At 42.3% G+C, this 16,247-nt stretch overlaps 1 protein-coding gene across 3 annotated transcripts in view; it reads left to right on the forward strand.

Annotated features, from left to right (window-relative positions):
• The window catches only part of MTMR2 (myotubularin related protein 2), a 60,030-nt gene that overhangs the window by 5,161 nt on the left and 38,622 nt on the right, over positions 1 to 16,247 (forward strand). For 2 of the 3 annotated variants that reach the window (XM_031616141.2, XM_090134004.1), the window contains exon 2: positions 15,294 to 15,399. In XM_031616141.2, the coding sequence (XP_031472001.1) occupies positions 15,294 to 15,399 (106 nt within the window). Of the gene's footprint in view, positions 1 to 8,081; positions 8,147 to 15,293; positions 15,400 to 16,247 lie in introns of those variants that run through there. The other variant, XM_090134005.1, reaches the window with a different exon arrangement.

A 16,247-nucleotide genomic window follows, 5' to 3' on the forward strand; every position in this document is an offset into this window, starting at 1 on the left:
GGCCAGATCTGACAGCTGATGAGGAATAGAGCGAGACTGAGAACACAGCCCTCTGGGGTCCTATCAGGCACTGTCTTTTCTGAAGAGAGATGGTGCTATTATGTTGACTAATAGTCTGTTTGCTAGACAGTTTTGAGTCTTACACGTAGTCCCTTAACTACAGGCTATTTACAGCAGGAACGCAATTACAGAGCCTGAATTTTAAGACTTGGGATGACCCAATGATGTCAGTGACACAATTCATATGTATTATCTGATTCTCCTCCTGCTCTGACTTCGTTTATAGGTTAATACTGACCTTCAATCGTTTAGTTATCTAGTTCTTATATTTTAATGGTTGCTTTTCTTCCCTTCTTTCATTGTTCTTGTCCGAAGGTAAGAACTACATTTAGAAAGCTCATACCGCCTCTTCAGTAGCTCATCAGAATCAGTAGCCAGCAGGTTCTTTTTTGTTAACCTGATGTTTTGTTTTCCTGACGGCCTGCTTTAATGTTAATGTTTTTTTCAGTGTTGAAGGTACTGGGTGGTGTAAAAGAGACCTGATCCATACCCCAAAGAGCTTAAGTTACCTGAAAACTTAGTTGGGGGGTGGGGGAGAGCAGCAGCCAGTATACATTAGAAATGCATCAGAAGCTTTCCAGAGGTCGCCATGATCAGGTGTTATATACAAGGTGTAGTTGTATAAGGGGACATGAAAAAATGCAATGCTGTAGTTTGTCCATGGGAAACCCATTCGACCATAAAGAAGAGGGTGATGGGAAGGTAATGAAGTGCTTTGCTTGTAGAGGTGTTAGGGATAATAAACCAGCAAAGGGAAGGTACAAAAAGGATATTGTCACAGTAATTATCCCTAGTCTTCATTTTTAACTGAAAAACATCTGGGTGTTTTATAGCCCCAGTAAGTAGGAGCTAATTGAAGAAAAATTCTGTGAAAGACAACAACAGAAAATCAGTGGAACTTTTCAAGTATTTGTTTTTCCTTTTCCTACCATCTGTAGTTTCCTTTGCCAGACAATGTTCTCACTCAGTAATTTTCCAGCGATTTCAAGGTAGCTCTTTTCCTTGCCTCTGTTGCCTTTCTGCTCCATGAATTCTTTTCCATTGCTTTCTAAGCCCTGATGTATTTAATAAAGAAAAACTGTTAGTAGTTTTCTAGTCCATAACCCCTTCAAAATGATATTCAAGTCATCTTGCTAGCAATGCACAAATGCTCCCACTTGACAGACCTAGCCTTTCTGTAGGCTTCTGGCTGTGGCTCCAGATCCACTAACGTTACATCAGCCAATGGTTCAGATTTGATCTGGATCAGGTGTGGGTATGATCATGTTTCTGCTGTCAGAGAGCACGAACTTAGGGTGTTTTTTTCTTCTTTATTCTGGGAAGATGGGCAACATCTGGTTAGAATAAAACAACAGTTTTATTTGGATTAATTTATTGTGATGTAAAGAGCCTATGTCCTGGTACAAAGTGTTACACTTGAAATCTTGTTCATTGGTGAAAGGGCAACACGTCTTTACATAGCCAAAATTTATTGTTAGTGTAAATGAAATCTTGAAAGTCTAATCATTATCAGTCTGGATGCAATTGTTACAGAAAAAAAAAAAAAAAAAAAAAAAAAAGATCAGTTAAAACTGTCATAGACTCAGAGTTTTAGCTTCAGCCCCTCTTCCTGGTGCTGGGCTTACCCCTTTCCAGCACCTCTGGGTCTCAGGCTGATGGCGTTACTCTGGCTCTGGTGGATCTTAGGCAGTTGTCAGCATCTGGAGTCCTTTGTCAGGAAGAATGAGTTTCATGTTGATGGTTTCTTCTTTCCAAAAATTTAACTGGTGGAATGAATGAATGAATGAATGAATGAATATACAACTTATGTTTCTTGATGTATCTTACGTGTCTTACATGATGTGTTTTTATGGAAGTTGTTTTTGTTTGTGTTTTTGTTTGTTAGTTTCCCTGGCACAAAAGACACTAATATGTGCATCACATAATATTTGAACTCCTAAACCACAGCCTCATTCGTACCTCTTGCTTACCTGAGAATAAGAAATTCTTGTTATATTAAAAAGTCCTATTGATTTTGATTGATACCACTCCTTTTCAAAGAGAAAGATTGCAGAGATGGATATGACCAAACTCATCTGTTATTTCAGCAAAGTCTGCATGTGGATGAGCTGAAGCCAAGGAGTAAGTTAGTTATGTATATAACTATAGGAGCTGTCCCACAGATGCTGGAGATAGTGGGAAGTGACTGAAACCTGTGCTACCAGAGATGTGCTGCCCAAAGATGACTGTCAAAATCAGCGATTGGGATACCTTTAACAAATCAAAGCTGATCAGCATCCCTGGTAAAGAAATATGTGGAATCCTCTGCTTCCATTTTACTCAAGTTGGCTTTTGGAGTAGGCTTCTCTTGAAAATTCAAGCTATGTTCTTTATTTTAGTAATGGACATTCCACTTCACTGAAAATGTTCTGTTGTGTATTCCACCTTCTGCTTTCATTTTTCTTGAAGAAAAATACAGACCTCCTGGATAAACTTTGTCTCATCTTGCTTCAGACCTCTCTGATGTGCATCTGTGCCAGTCTCTGGATTTCTTTTTGTAGATAATGGGAATGAAGTGATTCATCTCAGTTTCTCCCCAGCAACTGCAAGGAGAGCCTACAGCAATTCAAATGTGAACACCTACACAGAGCTCCCTCCCCATCTTGCGTAAGGGTCAAAAAGTGCACTGAATTTGCCTTGTTCTCCACTCCAAAGAAGGAAGGAGCTATTAACTCATGTTCTTCCTCTTTTCCATGTTAGCTAAATCTGTTGACAACTGAAAAGAGAGCAAAGATTTATAGCCTGTTTTTTTCATGTAGCCACATTTCCTCATGTATCAGTATACATCTGTCTACTTTGTTCGCTATTAGTTTCTGTAACCTTTGGACAATTTTAACTGCATTTGTCAGAGGGGTAGAAGTAATAACTTATGTCACATTTTACATTTAAGCAAAGGTGGAGATGGCAAGGGTGTCCGCGTCAGTTTTTCCATTAATGAAAATGCTTTTTCTTTTTCAACATAAGCAAATACCTTGATGAGAAAGATGTCATGAACGTATGGAAACTTCTCTTGAATCAGACTTCCATCGAGTTGGAGAAATATAGAAATATACAACCTTTTGTCTCCCTTTTTTTTTTTTTTTTTTTTTGCATTTCCCTCTTTTCCTGTGCTTTCTCTGGTGCCTGCAGAAAGCTTTGTTCTATTGAAAACAAAGCATATACTAACTTCTCTGCCCTGTGACGCTCATCTTCTGGAAACTAGAATGGAATCTAGTTTGGATTCCTTTATCTCTCCTAATAGGTATAGAAAACCACCCTACTCTTGGCAGGGTCAGTGCACTTCACAAATAACTCAGCTGAGTAAAAATAGATGCCCACTGTTACAGAGCTGAATCATTTTCTAAGCTTCCTTGACTTGATTTCAGCTGAGTAGTTGGGTACACAAATACCCATAGCACGTACCAGAAGGAGCTGAACCTGTCCAGCCTTGATTGTTCCTACTCATCGAGATTTTTGCATGCACTGACTTCTGTAAGTCTTAGGAAGAAGTGGCTGTGGCCAGTGGCTGATCACAAAAGAAAAAAACACATTTCAGATGCACTGGAGCTGATGTACAGAAAAAAATCAGATTAGCATGTAAACTTTTCATGTCTCATATCATTGTAAGATGTATGATCTTTGTTTTCAATGTGTACCTATGTATGGCTAGCCAGGGGGGTGAGCATGCAAAGCACTTTGGCTAATCTGGACTGTAGCAGGAGTTGATAGCTGCTGAGCCCTTAGGAAACCAGGCTTTTTATTTAAAGAATAAATGGGATTGATTCTCAGAAAACTTGGACCCAGGTGTTGGTGTGGAATGTGGGGACTTAGAAGGATCGTAATCTGCAGTGATGCTGGGCTCTCTGAAAATTGTTACAGAATACAGGTGCTCAGCATTTATGAAAACCTCCTGTGTTGTCTTAGTTTGAATTTCTGGAAATAAACCCGCCAAGTTACTGAATACTTGGTAGTATTTTAGCTTTGTGACTACACCAGGGACCAACTTCATGCAGAGGCTGTGTTGCTGACAGAATATTGTTGTTCCAAATCCTTTTTTTGAGCTGACTCTGGCCAAGCATGCTGTTACAAAGTGTCTTTGAAAGTATATCAAGGTGTTATGCCGCCTCATTTTTGCTAGGTGATGCGTGACTCTTCAGATTGCCTGTATTTATATATTCTTTCCTCCTTTTGATTATTTGCTGGGAACAATTCCTGTCATTGATGAGTAAATTGCTGGTATTTTTAATTCCTGTGGGTGTTTGGTTTATTAGGGTGAGAGGGTTGCGTGGCATGTGTTTGAAAGAAAATCAGAATATTTAACAATACATTTTGCTTTCTTACTAAGGTGTTTTTTAAACAGGGAGATAAAAAAGAATCCAAAGAAGAAACAAGACAGCATGTTAACTGTGGGAAGTATACATGTATTGTTTAAACCATAATTAGTTTGTAGATAGAAATGAAGGCACTGCCAGAATACAAGTAGTAAAATAAATCTGTCTTTTTATCTGTATTTCCTTCCTGTCCTAAGGTAGTAATAATACCTTCTCATACAGATATTATTTCTATTTCTTGATCAAGTTAGTATGTTTCTTAAAAACAAAAAAATTATCTAAAACAACAGCGTTTTAAAAAAGCTAAACAAAATATTTGAAGACATATGCTGTTTTCTGTTCTTCTGTTTCTCTTTGCTCTCGGACTCTTATTGTTGTTATTGCAGCTTAGCATGGGACTGTCCGAATTTGTGTCAAGAACTTGGTCATTTTCTACGTGCATGTTTTACTCTGATTTAATATACTTTAAAGGAAGGAGGTGGAAGCTTATATAGTAAATACCATAAATAGCAGGAGTGGTTTTGAATTATGTTTAGGATTTCCATATTGACATTTGTCTGTATTCACATATAGGAGATACAAACACTGTCCAGAGCTCTTCTCTGCACAAAAATATCCTGAGCCCTGGAATTGACTTATTCCACCGATAGTCCTGTAGCACTAGGAAATCACAGAATCATAGAATGGTTTGGGAGGGAAGGGACCTTTAGGATCATCCAGTTCCAACTCCCTGCAATAGGCAGGAATACCTCCCACTAGACCAGGTTGCTCACAGTTCCATCCAGCTTGGCCTTCAATACTTCCAGAGAGGGGGCATCCACAACCTCACTAGGCAGCCTCTTCCAGTGTCTTACCACCCTCACAGTAAATAATTTCTTCTTGATATCTAGTCTAAATCTACCCCCTTCCAGTTTAAAGCCATTTCCCCTCATCCTGTCACTACCTGCCCTTATAAAAAGCCCCTCCCCACCTTTCCTGTAGGCCCCATTCAGGTTCTGGAATGATGCTATAAGGTCCCTCTGGAGGCTTCTCCAGCCTGAACAACCCCAGTTCTTTCAGCCTGTTCCCATAGGAGCAGTGCTCCAGCCCTCTTATCATCTTCATGGCCTCCTTCTGGACCTGCTCCAACAGTTCTATGTCCTTCTTGTGTTGGGGGCTCCAAAGCTGCATGCGGTACTCCAGATGGGCTCTTATAACAGCAGAGTAGAGGGGCAGAGTCACCTCCCTCGACCTTATGGATTTGGATTCCTGAGTTGCCTTTTTGCTAGTGAAGGTCATACTGCATCAGGAGGGCTGTGGTTGTCACACTTTTGACCAGTGCTTGAGCTGGTCAGAAGGAGAGCTGTGAGTTGGGACAAAGGCTGATTCATCATGACCTGAGAGACTGCTGGCTGGATGTCCTGGAGGTGTGAATCCTAGAAGCCTGGAATATCTTGAGTTCGAAGGGACCACTGGGATCACGGAATAATAATGATAGAATGGCCTGCATTGAAAAGGACCACAAAGATTGTCCAGTTTCAACCCCCTGCTATGTGCAGGGTCACCAACCAGCAGACCAGGCTGCCCAGAGCCACATCCAGCCTGGCCTTGAGTGCCTCCAGGGTTGGGGCATCCACAGCCTCCTTGGGCAACCTGTTGCAGTGTCACCACTCTCTGTGTGAAAAACTTCCTCCTAATATCTAACCTAAGAATAGAATAATAGAATAGTCAAATATCCTGTGTTAGAAGGGACCCACGAGCTCCATGCCGTTCCCTCGGGCCCTGTCTCTGTCACACAGAGCAGAGCTCAGTGCTGCCCTCCGCTCCCTGTGAGGAGCTGCAGCCGCCATCAGGCCTCCCCTCAGCCTGCTCTGCTCTGGGCTGAGCACACCATGGACCTCAGCCACTCCTTATCCACCTTGTTGTTTAGGCCCTTCACCATCTTTGTAGGTCTCCTTTGGATGCTCCCTAATAGCTTTATGTTCTTCTGATAATGTGGTGCCCAGATGCATTGCTAATCTCCCTGAAGACCTTCTGTCTGTCACTGTGTGGTGTTTCTTCAAGCCTGAATTACTGGAGCTTCTCTACCTCAACCGTGTTTTCATGACCCAGAAATACTGTTTTCTCAGAGGAGTTCTTGGTGTTCAGTTCTACCCTTCAGAGCATCTTAGATTTTAAAACAAAGGCTCCAGTTCCTTCTGAACGGCCCCAAAAGTAGAGCAGTAGCCTGCTGTGTAGGAAAGTGCGGGGTCTGGAGCACAGATCTTATGAGGAGCGGCTGAAGGAGCTGGGATTGTTCAGTCTGGAGAAGAGGAGGCTCAGGTGAGACCTTACTGCTCTCTATAACTACCTGAAGAGAGCTTGTAGTGAGCTGAGGGTTGGCCTCTTCTCTCGTGTAACCAGTGATAGGACCAGAGAGAATGGCTTCAAGCTGTGCCAGGGGAGATTTAGGCTGGACATTAGGAAATATTACTTTTCTGAAAGAGTGGTCAGGCATTGGAATGGGCTGCCCAGGGAAGTGGTGGAGTCACCGACCCTTGAGGTGTTCAAGGAACGTTTGGATTTTGTGTTGAGGGACATGTTTTAGAGAGAACTATTGGTGATGGGTGGATGGATGGATTGGATGATCTTGAAGATCTTTTCCAACCTCGGTGTTTCTGTGATCCTGTAAAGCAAAGAAACAAATGGGTGGGAGCACTGTTCTTGCAAGCAGTGCTTTGTTGACAGTGAGCAGGTTTGCATTTTCAATGCCTCTTCGCCCTATAGTCATAACTTATTTTAAATGCAAAGGGTCTGTCCTGGAGAGTAGAAATGCAGAAGTTTGTAAGCACAGACCCAGATGTGCACAAGCATCTGCAGAAAGTGCATCACATCTCTCTACCTCAAGGAATAGTGCAGAGACATAGCTGCTGGACTAGCTTCCCATCTTGTCTCACCTGGAGGAGATGGGCCATCTGCCTTGCCCACCCATCACTGCTGTCACTGTTAATGCCACAAGTGAAGTGGTAACTAATTTTGGGCTCTGAAACTGGTGAAACTGAGGTACGATGTCAGTTCCAGCAAAAGTTTAATAACTATTTGAAAAAAAAAAAAAATCCCTTCTGTTTTCTTTCATGTAGCTGAGAACTACTCCATACTGGCCTTCTTAGAAACCCAACGCTCCTTTTGCTCCTGTTGTGCATACAGATAATTCTGTAGTTATCTTCCACATGCTGATCAGGATATATCGGTTCAGGCCTTTGATTGCTGCTGTTCTTCCTGTTTTTACCTTCTGGGGTGTTTGACTCATGAAAGCATGGTACTGTGAGCTGCTTGCTGTTACTAATTATGTGCTGCATGTTGGTTTGTCTTTGGGTGTTGGCTTTCTATTCCTGGAATCTTGCAAATATTTTAGACAATCAGCCTATTGTTTAGCAAGTGCTCTACACACACTGCAGGCCCTTTGTGAATTTCTGTTAAAAAAAAATAATAAAAGAATGACTAATGGAGCATGAACAGTGCTTGTGACACTGTAAATCCATTGTGTAACTTCTGAGAGCAGAATTTGCATTCCTAGAAAAGCTTGTTCACGGTCAAAACATAGGACATTCTCTTTATGGCTCATGGGAAAACATGTACCATATACTCAGCTAAGGATGCTGCTTTAAGGATCAACTTTTTTTTTTTTAAAAAAAAAAAGTCACTTTCTTTCCTTGGAACATGAAGTCAGACTGAGACCTGGGTTTGCTTGGCAACAGAAGTGAATCTTTTCCATTCAGGCAAGTGGCGTGGGGGGCTATTTTAGGTCTGTCACACACATGGGCGATGATTTGTCTATTGGAATGGCTTCTTTTTGTTAAGCTCTGACAGCCAACCCTTTTGAATGGCAAGTGTACATTGTTATATTATGTAACTGTCTGCCTCTCCGGAATGCCAGAGGAAGCCTGGCAGTTGGTTCTCTTCTTTCCTGCGAGAACGTATTTGCTTGTGGCTTTCATCTCTCTCTGAGATAGCTACAGGTCAAGCAGGGTTGAGGTGGGATATTTAAATGTTTAGAAAGATTGTGAGTTTCATGTAGTTCTTAAGTGTAACAACTGTGTGTCCAGGATGCCTGAAAAACGGGTTCTGTGTATTCTGGGAGGGTAGGAGTGTGTCTTGTATATGCTGTAGGTAGTTTTTTTTGTCAGTAAGGTACAGTGAGCCTCTCTCTGTGAAAAATTAAGACTGAGTCCCTGCTTTCTGGAGATGCTGCTCCTTTCTCCAATTGTATTGTGAGCTTGTGCAGTGCTGAGCACAGCAGGATTCTTGTCCTGGGACCGACAGAGCAAAAAGACTCTAAAACTTAATTTACAGCTGCAGAGTTTGTTGTGGCTCTGGCAGAGCAGATGCCAGCACAGAATGCCTGGCTCCTGCTGAGAGGCTCTGGGTCAGTCAGACACCAGCTGTGCTGCCCTTCCCTGGACAAGAGGGAGCAAGGGACACCTGAGTACCTGAGGATCTGTGTACCAGAAAGGACTGTAGGGCTGCTTTGCTTCCCTACAGCCACAGAGAACTGCTGGAAATGGGAGCCCTGATGTGGGTGACAGCTGGATTTCCCAGGCCAGATCAGACAGTACCAGCTAGGACAAAGTGATATTCATGGGAAACAAACATCGCTTTGTCTCCTGTTGCTCTGATATGACCCAAAAGGTTTTTCAGTATTTCTCTGAAAGAAGCACGAGTGTTGGAAGTATTGAAGAGAGAAAATTGGCAGCTTGACTTTGGGAAGTGCGCAGAGAGCGCTCAATAACTCTGCGTAATTATGCTTTATAAAAAGTGTGTCCAAGTACTACAGGTGCTCCTACTTATGGTCTTGCTGTAAATCTGAACCTTTTGGATCCTGTTCTCTTGGCATCCAAAGCTTCCAAATGAAATTGTATTTGCCAGTAGTCAACATTAATTTGCAGTTTCCACTTTGATTAATTTTTAGGAATGTACATAATGAGAAAGTTTTACAAAAACAGGAAGAGAGGAAATGGAAATTTGCACTCTGCAGTGCTTTTCTCATTTATGACCTTTACAGCTCAAACTGTATTGCACAGTGGTGCGTTTTATCACCTGTTTTCCATGTCATTTCAGTGATTATTGAAACAAAATATATGGTTTGATAGAGAAGAAATTGTATGAGCAGCTGATGCCAATTAGCATCTGAGTAATTGGCACACCTTTGCAAGCAAAGAAGCAGCTACTTACAGTGGCAGGGAAGGAATATTCATAAAGAAGGTGGTGGAGAGCTGACTCTATCGTCTGTGACTGCATTTCAGTTGTGTTACTTATAGGAGTGAGTCAGGTTAGTATTTTCAGACACGTGTAAATAATAAATAAAATCAAACAAAAAAAGCCCCCCAAAAGTCCCAAAGCCTATGCGTACAGTATTAAATGAGAATGCCATGTTTTCCAGAGATGAATTTTCCTTCTGTCTCATCAGGTTTTCCGAGAGTTCTGAATGTTGAACTCATACACAGGTTCTCAGTCATAGATTTAGGATAAGAATTTAAGGAACTTGTATTAACTGTGTAAAAAATGAACTGTGGGTAGATTTTTGGAGAGTTGCTACTCAGTCCCTTTTTGCACAGGATTGTTTCTTGTCTTTAGGAAGGTGTATTTATATGGAATTTTGACGTTCTTGCTGAACAAAGAGAGGCAAGCTTCCTAAAATGCTTTCTTGGAAATAGCGGTTCTCAGCAGGTACAGGGAAGGAAGGTTCATCTGAATCATGGTCATACTGTGACCTTTGCTTAGTGTTTTGCCAGAAGTTTTGTGCAGTTCTTGTTTGTAAGTGAAACTGGCTTTCCTGCTTTCCTTCTCAGGTCACACGACCTGGGAGAAGATGCTGTCCTTAAGCTTGGCTTCAGATTTTCACTCTTCGGTTCTGACTGTTCCCTTACATCTCCATGCTTGCCTCCTACCTAACCTGAATTCTCTGGGGCTGCTCTTAGACCCTCATGTGGTCAAATACGTGTTTTTTCTTCTGTGAAAAGTTGTTGCTTATCTGCTCTAGAAAGCAGTAACTGCATATTCACACTTACATAACGGCAAAGAGAACAAGTTTTTGTTTCTTTTCCTTTACTGTTTTATACACCATATTACTTGAATTAAAAGGGTCGGAGGGCAGAAATTGCCTCAGATGGCTCTGGCTGTTTGATGATACTTTTTGAAGTGACCTCAGGCTTTACCACTGCTTTCTCCTGCAATATTTCCCTACACCTTCATAGTGTAACAGGATAAGTTTGCGTGTCTCAGACACTTCTCCTTGTAGTTTCTTTACATCTTTGTTGATGGTTTAAGCAAGGCATGCTGGCATTCCTTCAGTTCTGCTTTGGAGGCTGCAATACCTTTCCATTGCCTGAACAAGAATCACCAGAGGGCATCTGTCTGAATTATGCTTGAAAACCACCTGGCATGTTGTGGGTTGGTCCTAATAATAACAATGAAGGCTTTATCAAGAATTGAGTCATTATGCTTGTTTTCCATTTTAATTCTCATATTAGTTGCATATATGTATTCCATATAGCCAAGGGGTTAATGCTGTGTGCAGACACTGTGTGAGACAATTGTGCTGACAGATCTCGTTTAGACTCATTTATCATTCAGAATCTGGCCGTAAAAGTACATTTAAACAATAATTACTAAGTTGAAAGACATTTATCAGTGCTAATTGCATCCTAACCCTGTTTTCTGCTTCTGCTTGAGGAGTAAAGAAGGAAAAATGAGAATAGCAGCAACAGTGGCAGGATACTTTTCTGTGGAGTTTTTCTGTTGTAAGAGTCTGTTGTGACAATTAGCACAGACATCAGGATGGGTGCTGTGGAGCTGCCTGTGCAGCATGGGAAGAGAACTGCTCTTGGAGATCCCTTTTGTTCACTGGTCAGCTCTGAAGCACCTGTGCTGTCTCTTTCCTGGAGGGAGAATTTAAAGTATTTTGTGAATTTGAATAAATGCTGTTTCCTAGAACCTTAGTGAGGTTCAGAGATGATAATCATTTAGAATGAATCATAGAATGAGTCATAGAAATGCTTGGGTTGGAAGGGACCTCAAAGATCATCCAGTTCGGGACCATGCCAGCCAGTTCTGACCCCTGCCATGGGCTGGTTGCCACCCACCAGCTCTGGCTTCCCAGTCCCCATCCAGCCTGGCCTCGAGCACCTTAGGGATGGGGCACTCATACATCTCTGGATAGCCTGTGCCAGGGCCTCACCACCCTCTCAGTGAAATATTTCCCCGACATCTAACCTAAATCTCCCCACTGTTTGTTTAAAACCGTTCCCCCTTATCCTCATTATCTACTGAGTTGCATTAAACCAGACTTTAAGCTGGCAGTCATGGACACAGCTCCAGTGATTTCTAACCCTTGCTGAAATCAGGCCACACGTACCTGCATTCTCAAATGTTTGTAACCAAACTCAGCAGCAGCATCTGACCATCATTCTTGTGCTGTCACACAGGTTTGCCCTGTACTGCCTTACTTCTGAAAGTCAGCTGTTTGGGGTATTTCTCAGAGGGGTCCTCAGCACCATAGTCTAGCATCAGTACTACCCCATCCTGCTGCCAAAAGGAGATAGCTCTAACTTTGCAATGGAGGAAGCTGGGTTAATATGGAGAAACTGCAGTGGCAGCAAGATTTGCACTGGGTGCAGAAGAGCAGGTGGCAAATATGGAGGGAGCTCTGGTCCTTGTGTAGCAGCCCCAGCACCCTCTCCTTCCCTCACCCCATAGACACATAAAGCTGCATGGCTTGAAGGTCTTTCTTTTTGCTTTGACAGTAGGGAGAGCTCTTTGTTTATTAAACCACTGAAACGAAAAAACTTCTCCTGTGCCTGCAGGGACATCAGGTTAATCACTTGGCTGAGCAGTGGAACTGGAGCTGTGCAAGCTGCCTACGTGTGGCAGGACGGGGTGGTGAGGCAGTGGCAGAAGTTCAGTACCCTACACGTTCCTCTATCACAGCTCCCTGTGAGTGACCAGTGAGCACAGAGGTAGCCAGTCTAACAAGTGGAACCTGTGCATACTGAGTGCTATTGCTCACTTGTGTACAGGCAGCACCTCCAAAAGCTGTCCCCGGTGTCACAGGAACTGATGTTGCTGTTGGTGGCTGCCACAGGAACACAGGGATTGTGGTGCTGGGAACCTCTGAAGATTCCCTTCTAAAATGCAAACGCTTTGCTTCATTGAAACTCACTCAAAGCCAGGCATGATCAACAAACACAAAACACTTAGACAGTTGTCTGTTGTTTGTTGTTTTTTTTTCCCCTGCATAAAGCAGTTGGCTCCTCAGCCTACTGCAGTAAAATAAACTAACAATTTCATAACAAATTTTGGTCTATTATGGTTAGATAATCACTGCTTGTTTATTTGGTAAAGGCTGGGGATGCAGGAGGGCAGGCAAGTTGTGCAAGCAGAACAGATGATGGATTTTGACTCTTTTTGTTAGTGCTTCCCATGTCTGGGAGCAGTGATGAGCAGGTTAGGTGAGCAGGCTGCAGGGATACAGTTTATCCTGGCTTGGGGGCAGAGGGAGAGACTAGCACTACTCATAAAAGGCCTTTACAGCTCCATTTTCTGTGATGAAAGGACATGAAATTCTTGATGCAAATGCTTCAATTACTGTTCTTGTGCTCAATGATTTAGTGCTGGTCAGTAAATACGCTGCTCTGCACAGTGCAAACAAATGCCTTCTCCGTGCAGGCACTTGAGTTTAGATTAGCTGTCAGTACATCCCTTGCTTTGCTGTTTACATTTGTGCTAAATGAATTCTCAATACTGAGCTGTGTCCCTGATCTTAAATGCATTTAAATACACCAAGAGACTTCTGCTGAAGCTTTAGTTGCTTCAGCAGGAGCTGACTTTGTGGGACTGAGGCAGAGCTGCTGGCTCCCAGCTGAAAATTGTTAGTGCCATCCCCATATGGGCTGCTGCACAGTAAGGTGGTGCTGCACTGTGGAATGATTAGATGGGGGAGATTTTAACACAACTTTAAACCTCAGTCAGTTATACAGTTTCAAAGATCAGGGTGAACGCATGGAAGGTAAAGACTGAACGTACAGGGAGCAGACTGAAATGAGTTTTGAGGGAATGCATCCAGGGCTCTGAGCTGGTTTAAGTAAAGCAATGTAACGATGTGGTTTAGGGCTAAGCCTCATTCAGCATGCCTGCAGGCTGCTGCACGCAGAAGTGTTTTCAACTCTCCTCATCATCTCCAGATACAGATTCCCTTCTTCTCCAGCGCACTGCCTCTGTTTTATGTGGCCATGTAATGAATCCAGTCAGCCCTGTGATCCAGCAGAAGACTTTCTTTGTGTTTAGCAATCGTTTGCTGCCCCTGCAGATCAACAAACCAAACCGCACATCCTGATGTTCACAATGGGAATGCATGGCAACAGAGTGCAGCCCCAGTCAAGAAGAGGAGGAAGAGAGTAGGAGCATGACCAGCACTTGGCAGCAGTGTAGTTCTACCAGTTTGATTGTGTTGTGGAACCATTTGCACATCCTGTGTATCTGAGTGGCTTTGCTGAGTTGGTTCTTGTTACTTCAGCATGGGGTTATTTTCTGTCTGTGCCTCTGAAAAGTAACATCGTGGTAAACTCGAAGAGTTAAGTGTGCTGGAAGCAGAACGGTTAGCTGGTGAACTGTGTACAATAAAGGCATTCAGTGGAATCGTGCTATTCAGTTGGCACAATGGTATCATTTATTTAAATGGTTTTTACTGTTCCCAAAACTTCAGTTTCAAAGTTTCTGCATCATAGAATTAAAAAAAGTTGCCAGTGCTCTTCAATCCTTGGACAGAGAGGAGTCAATCCCAGCAAGAGCCCAACTTTACCATAGTACCTCATGTTTTTAACACTGCCTGCCTAACGCTTTGCCAAACCTCAAAGAATAGAAATAAAACTGGAACATTCTGGCCTATCAGTGGCTGTTTAGCAGCAGTTAAGTAGCAAAACAATTTTCAGACAATTAACAGATCTCCAGGCTCTTTGGAAGCTCAGATAAAGCTGTTTGAAGGTTGTCAAATAACTAATTAATACAACTAATAGCATAATGCTCCGGTGGGTTTTCTGCCTTGGTCAGGTAGCTGCTCTTTAAGGGTGTTGTATCACCCAGGTGAAACCTTTCTGGAGTCACTGAGAGTGTGGGAATGAGCTGCTCCAGGTAGCGTTTGCTGTTGTGCCATGGCAGAACATTGCACCACAGAGGTCTTTCTTTGCAGTCCCATGGGGCTTTAAAAGCATTATTATCAAATGCTAATTTCAAGCAATTACGATTCTAGAAAAGCTTGCAGCACGAAAATGTCATAAAATAAGCTTATTTTAATTGCTTACAGCTGTCCTAGAAAAACCGGGTCAAAAAAATGATAGCTGTTTTGCTTTGTTGTAAGCAAATCACACTTTGTATCACCAGAGAGGTATGCTGGGAGGCTCTTCTTCGTTCTCCTGGGGCTGTGCTTACACCTGAAAGCGGAAAGTTCTGTGTGGTGGAAAGAGGTTTTTATTCTGAATTCATTCCACCATTGTAAAGCTGCGGTTGGAGTTGTGCTGGCGTGCATTCAGGATCCTGTCTGTTTTCATCAAGTTGCAGCGCGCTAATTTCTCCCATCTGAAAGCCTGAAATGGAGGCCCTTCATTTCGTTGATTTAGGATTTGGTCAGGTTTGCGTTCGTGACAATGTTGGCTCGGTCTGAGCTGTGATCTGGTAATGAATTGTGTGTGCTTTTGTGATCCGCAGTAAAGGAAGGCAGAAGAGGTTTTCTGAAACCACTGCTGAGGACTAAATAACTGAGAATGGAAAGGGTGGAAACCAGGGAAACTTGCCTGATACAGCTGCAAGTGAGCGGCCTTATTTGTAGGCTTTTGAGCACCATTTTGAGCACCATTGTTGTGTTTCTCTTTTCAGTGCTTCCACTTCTCAGTCGGACCATTCTGCTCATACAAAATCTGCTTCTCTTGTATCATCAGACTCGGTCTCCACCTCAGCAGACAACTTTTCTCCAGACTTAAGGGTATGTATGCCTTGTCTGAACAAAAGAAAAATTCTGTATCTATCCACCTATCTGTATGTGTTGTGGTCTCCATCAGTGACCATTGCTTGCTCTTCTGAGTTTGGATAGAGTAAAATGATTCTAGCTTTCAGGTTAATGCCAAATTTTATGTAGCTAAAGCATGAAAGGTCTCAAAGTCAAACAAGTGAAATAGAAATTGAACTTTAATCTCTACCATATTATTTCCTTCTTTATAGAGTTGTTTAATCTTCAAAAAGCTGACTCTGCAACCCACATTTGGAGATGAATTTTCAAAGGAACTCCTTTTTCTTTTAAGTGCTTTAAGTAAGCGAAGATCCTCAACCAGCCAATTGTATAATCATATTTTTTCCTCTGGTGTGTATTTGAGATGTTCTCTTTTGAAAACTCCTTGTTTGTAAACAGGGAATCCTTGGAAGTATCTTCTTTCAGGGAAAGATTGTTATCTTCAAGCTGCTAAACTAGTCTTCTGTTACAATAAGTGGCTCTCACATAAAAGTCCCAGACAAGGCTCTTTTAAGTCTGTTATTGATTTGTTAATGTCAAATCCAAAGTTTGAGTTTAGCTTAGAAGAGTTTTGAGAACTAAACTATCTGTACGTTCTCCTTATGAAACCAAGGAGTTTGCTGATATCCTTCACCTTTGCAAAAAAGTCTCTGACTGTAAAAGCAGTGGTGTTGGTATGTTCTGGTAATGACTTCTAGCATTTCTCAGCTGTGGTTGAGCAGCTCTGTGGAATCTGAATGCCATAAAATTGCATGAAAACTCTTAACACAAAACTAATTCCTTTCTCTGACATTCATTTTGTCCTGTGAGTAGTTACAATAACA

This window comes from Phasianus colchicus, chromosome 1, assembly GCF_987193195.1.
Source record: "Phasianus colchicus chromosome 1, bPhaCol1.hap1.1, whole genome shotgun sequence".
NCBI classification, from domain to species: domain Eukaryota; kingdom Metazoa; phylum Chordata; class Aves; order Galliformes; family Phasianidae; genus Phasianus; species Phasianus colchicus.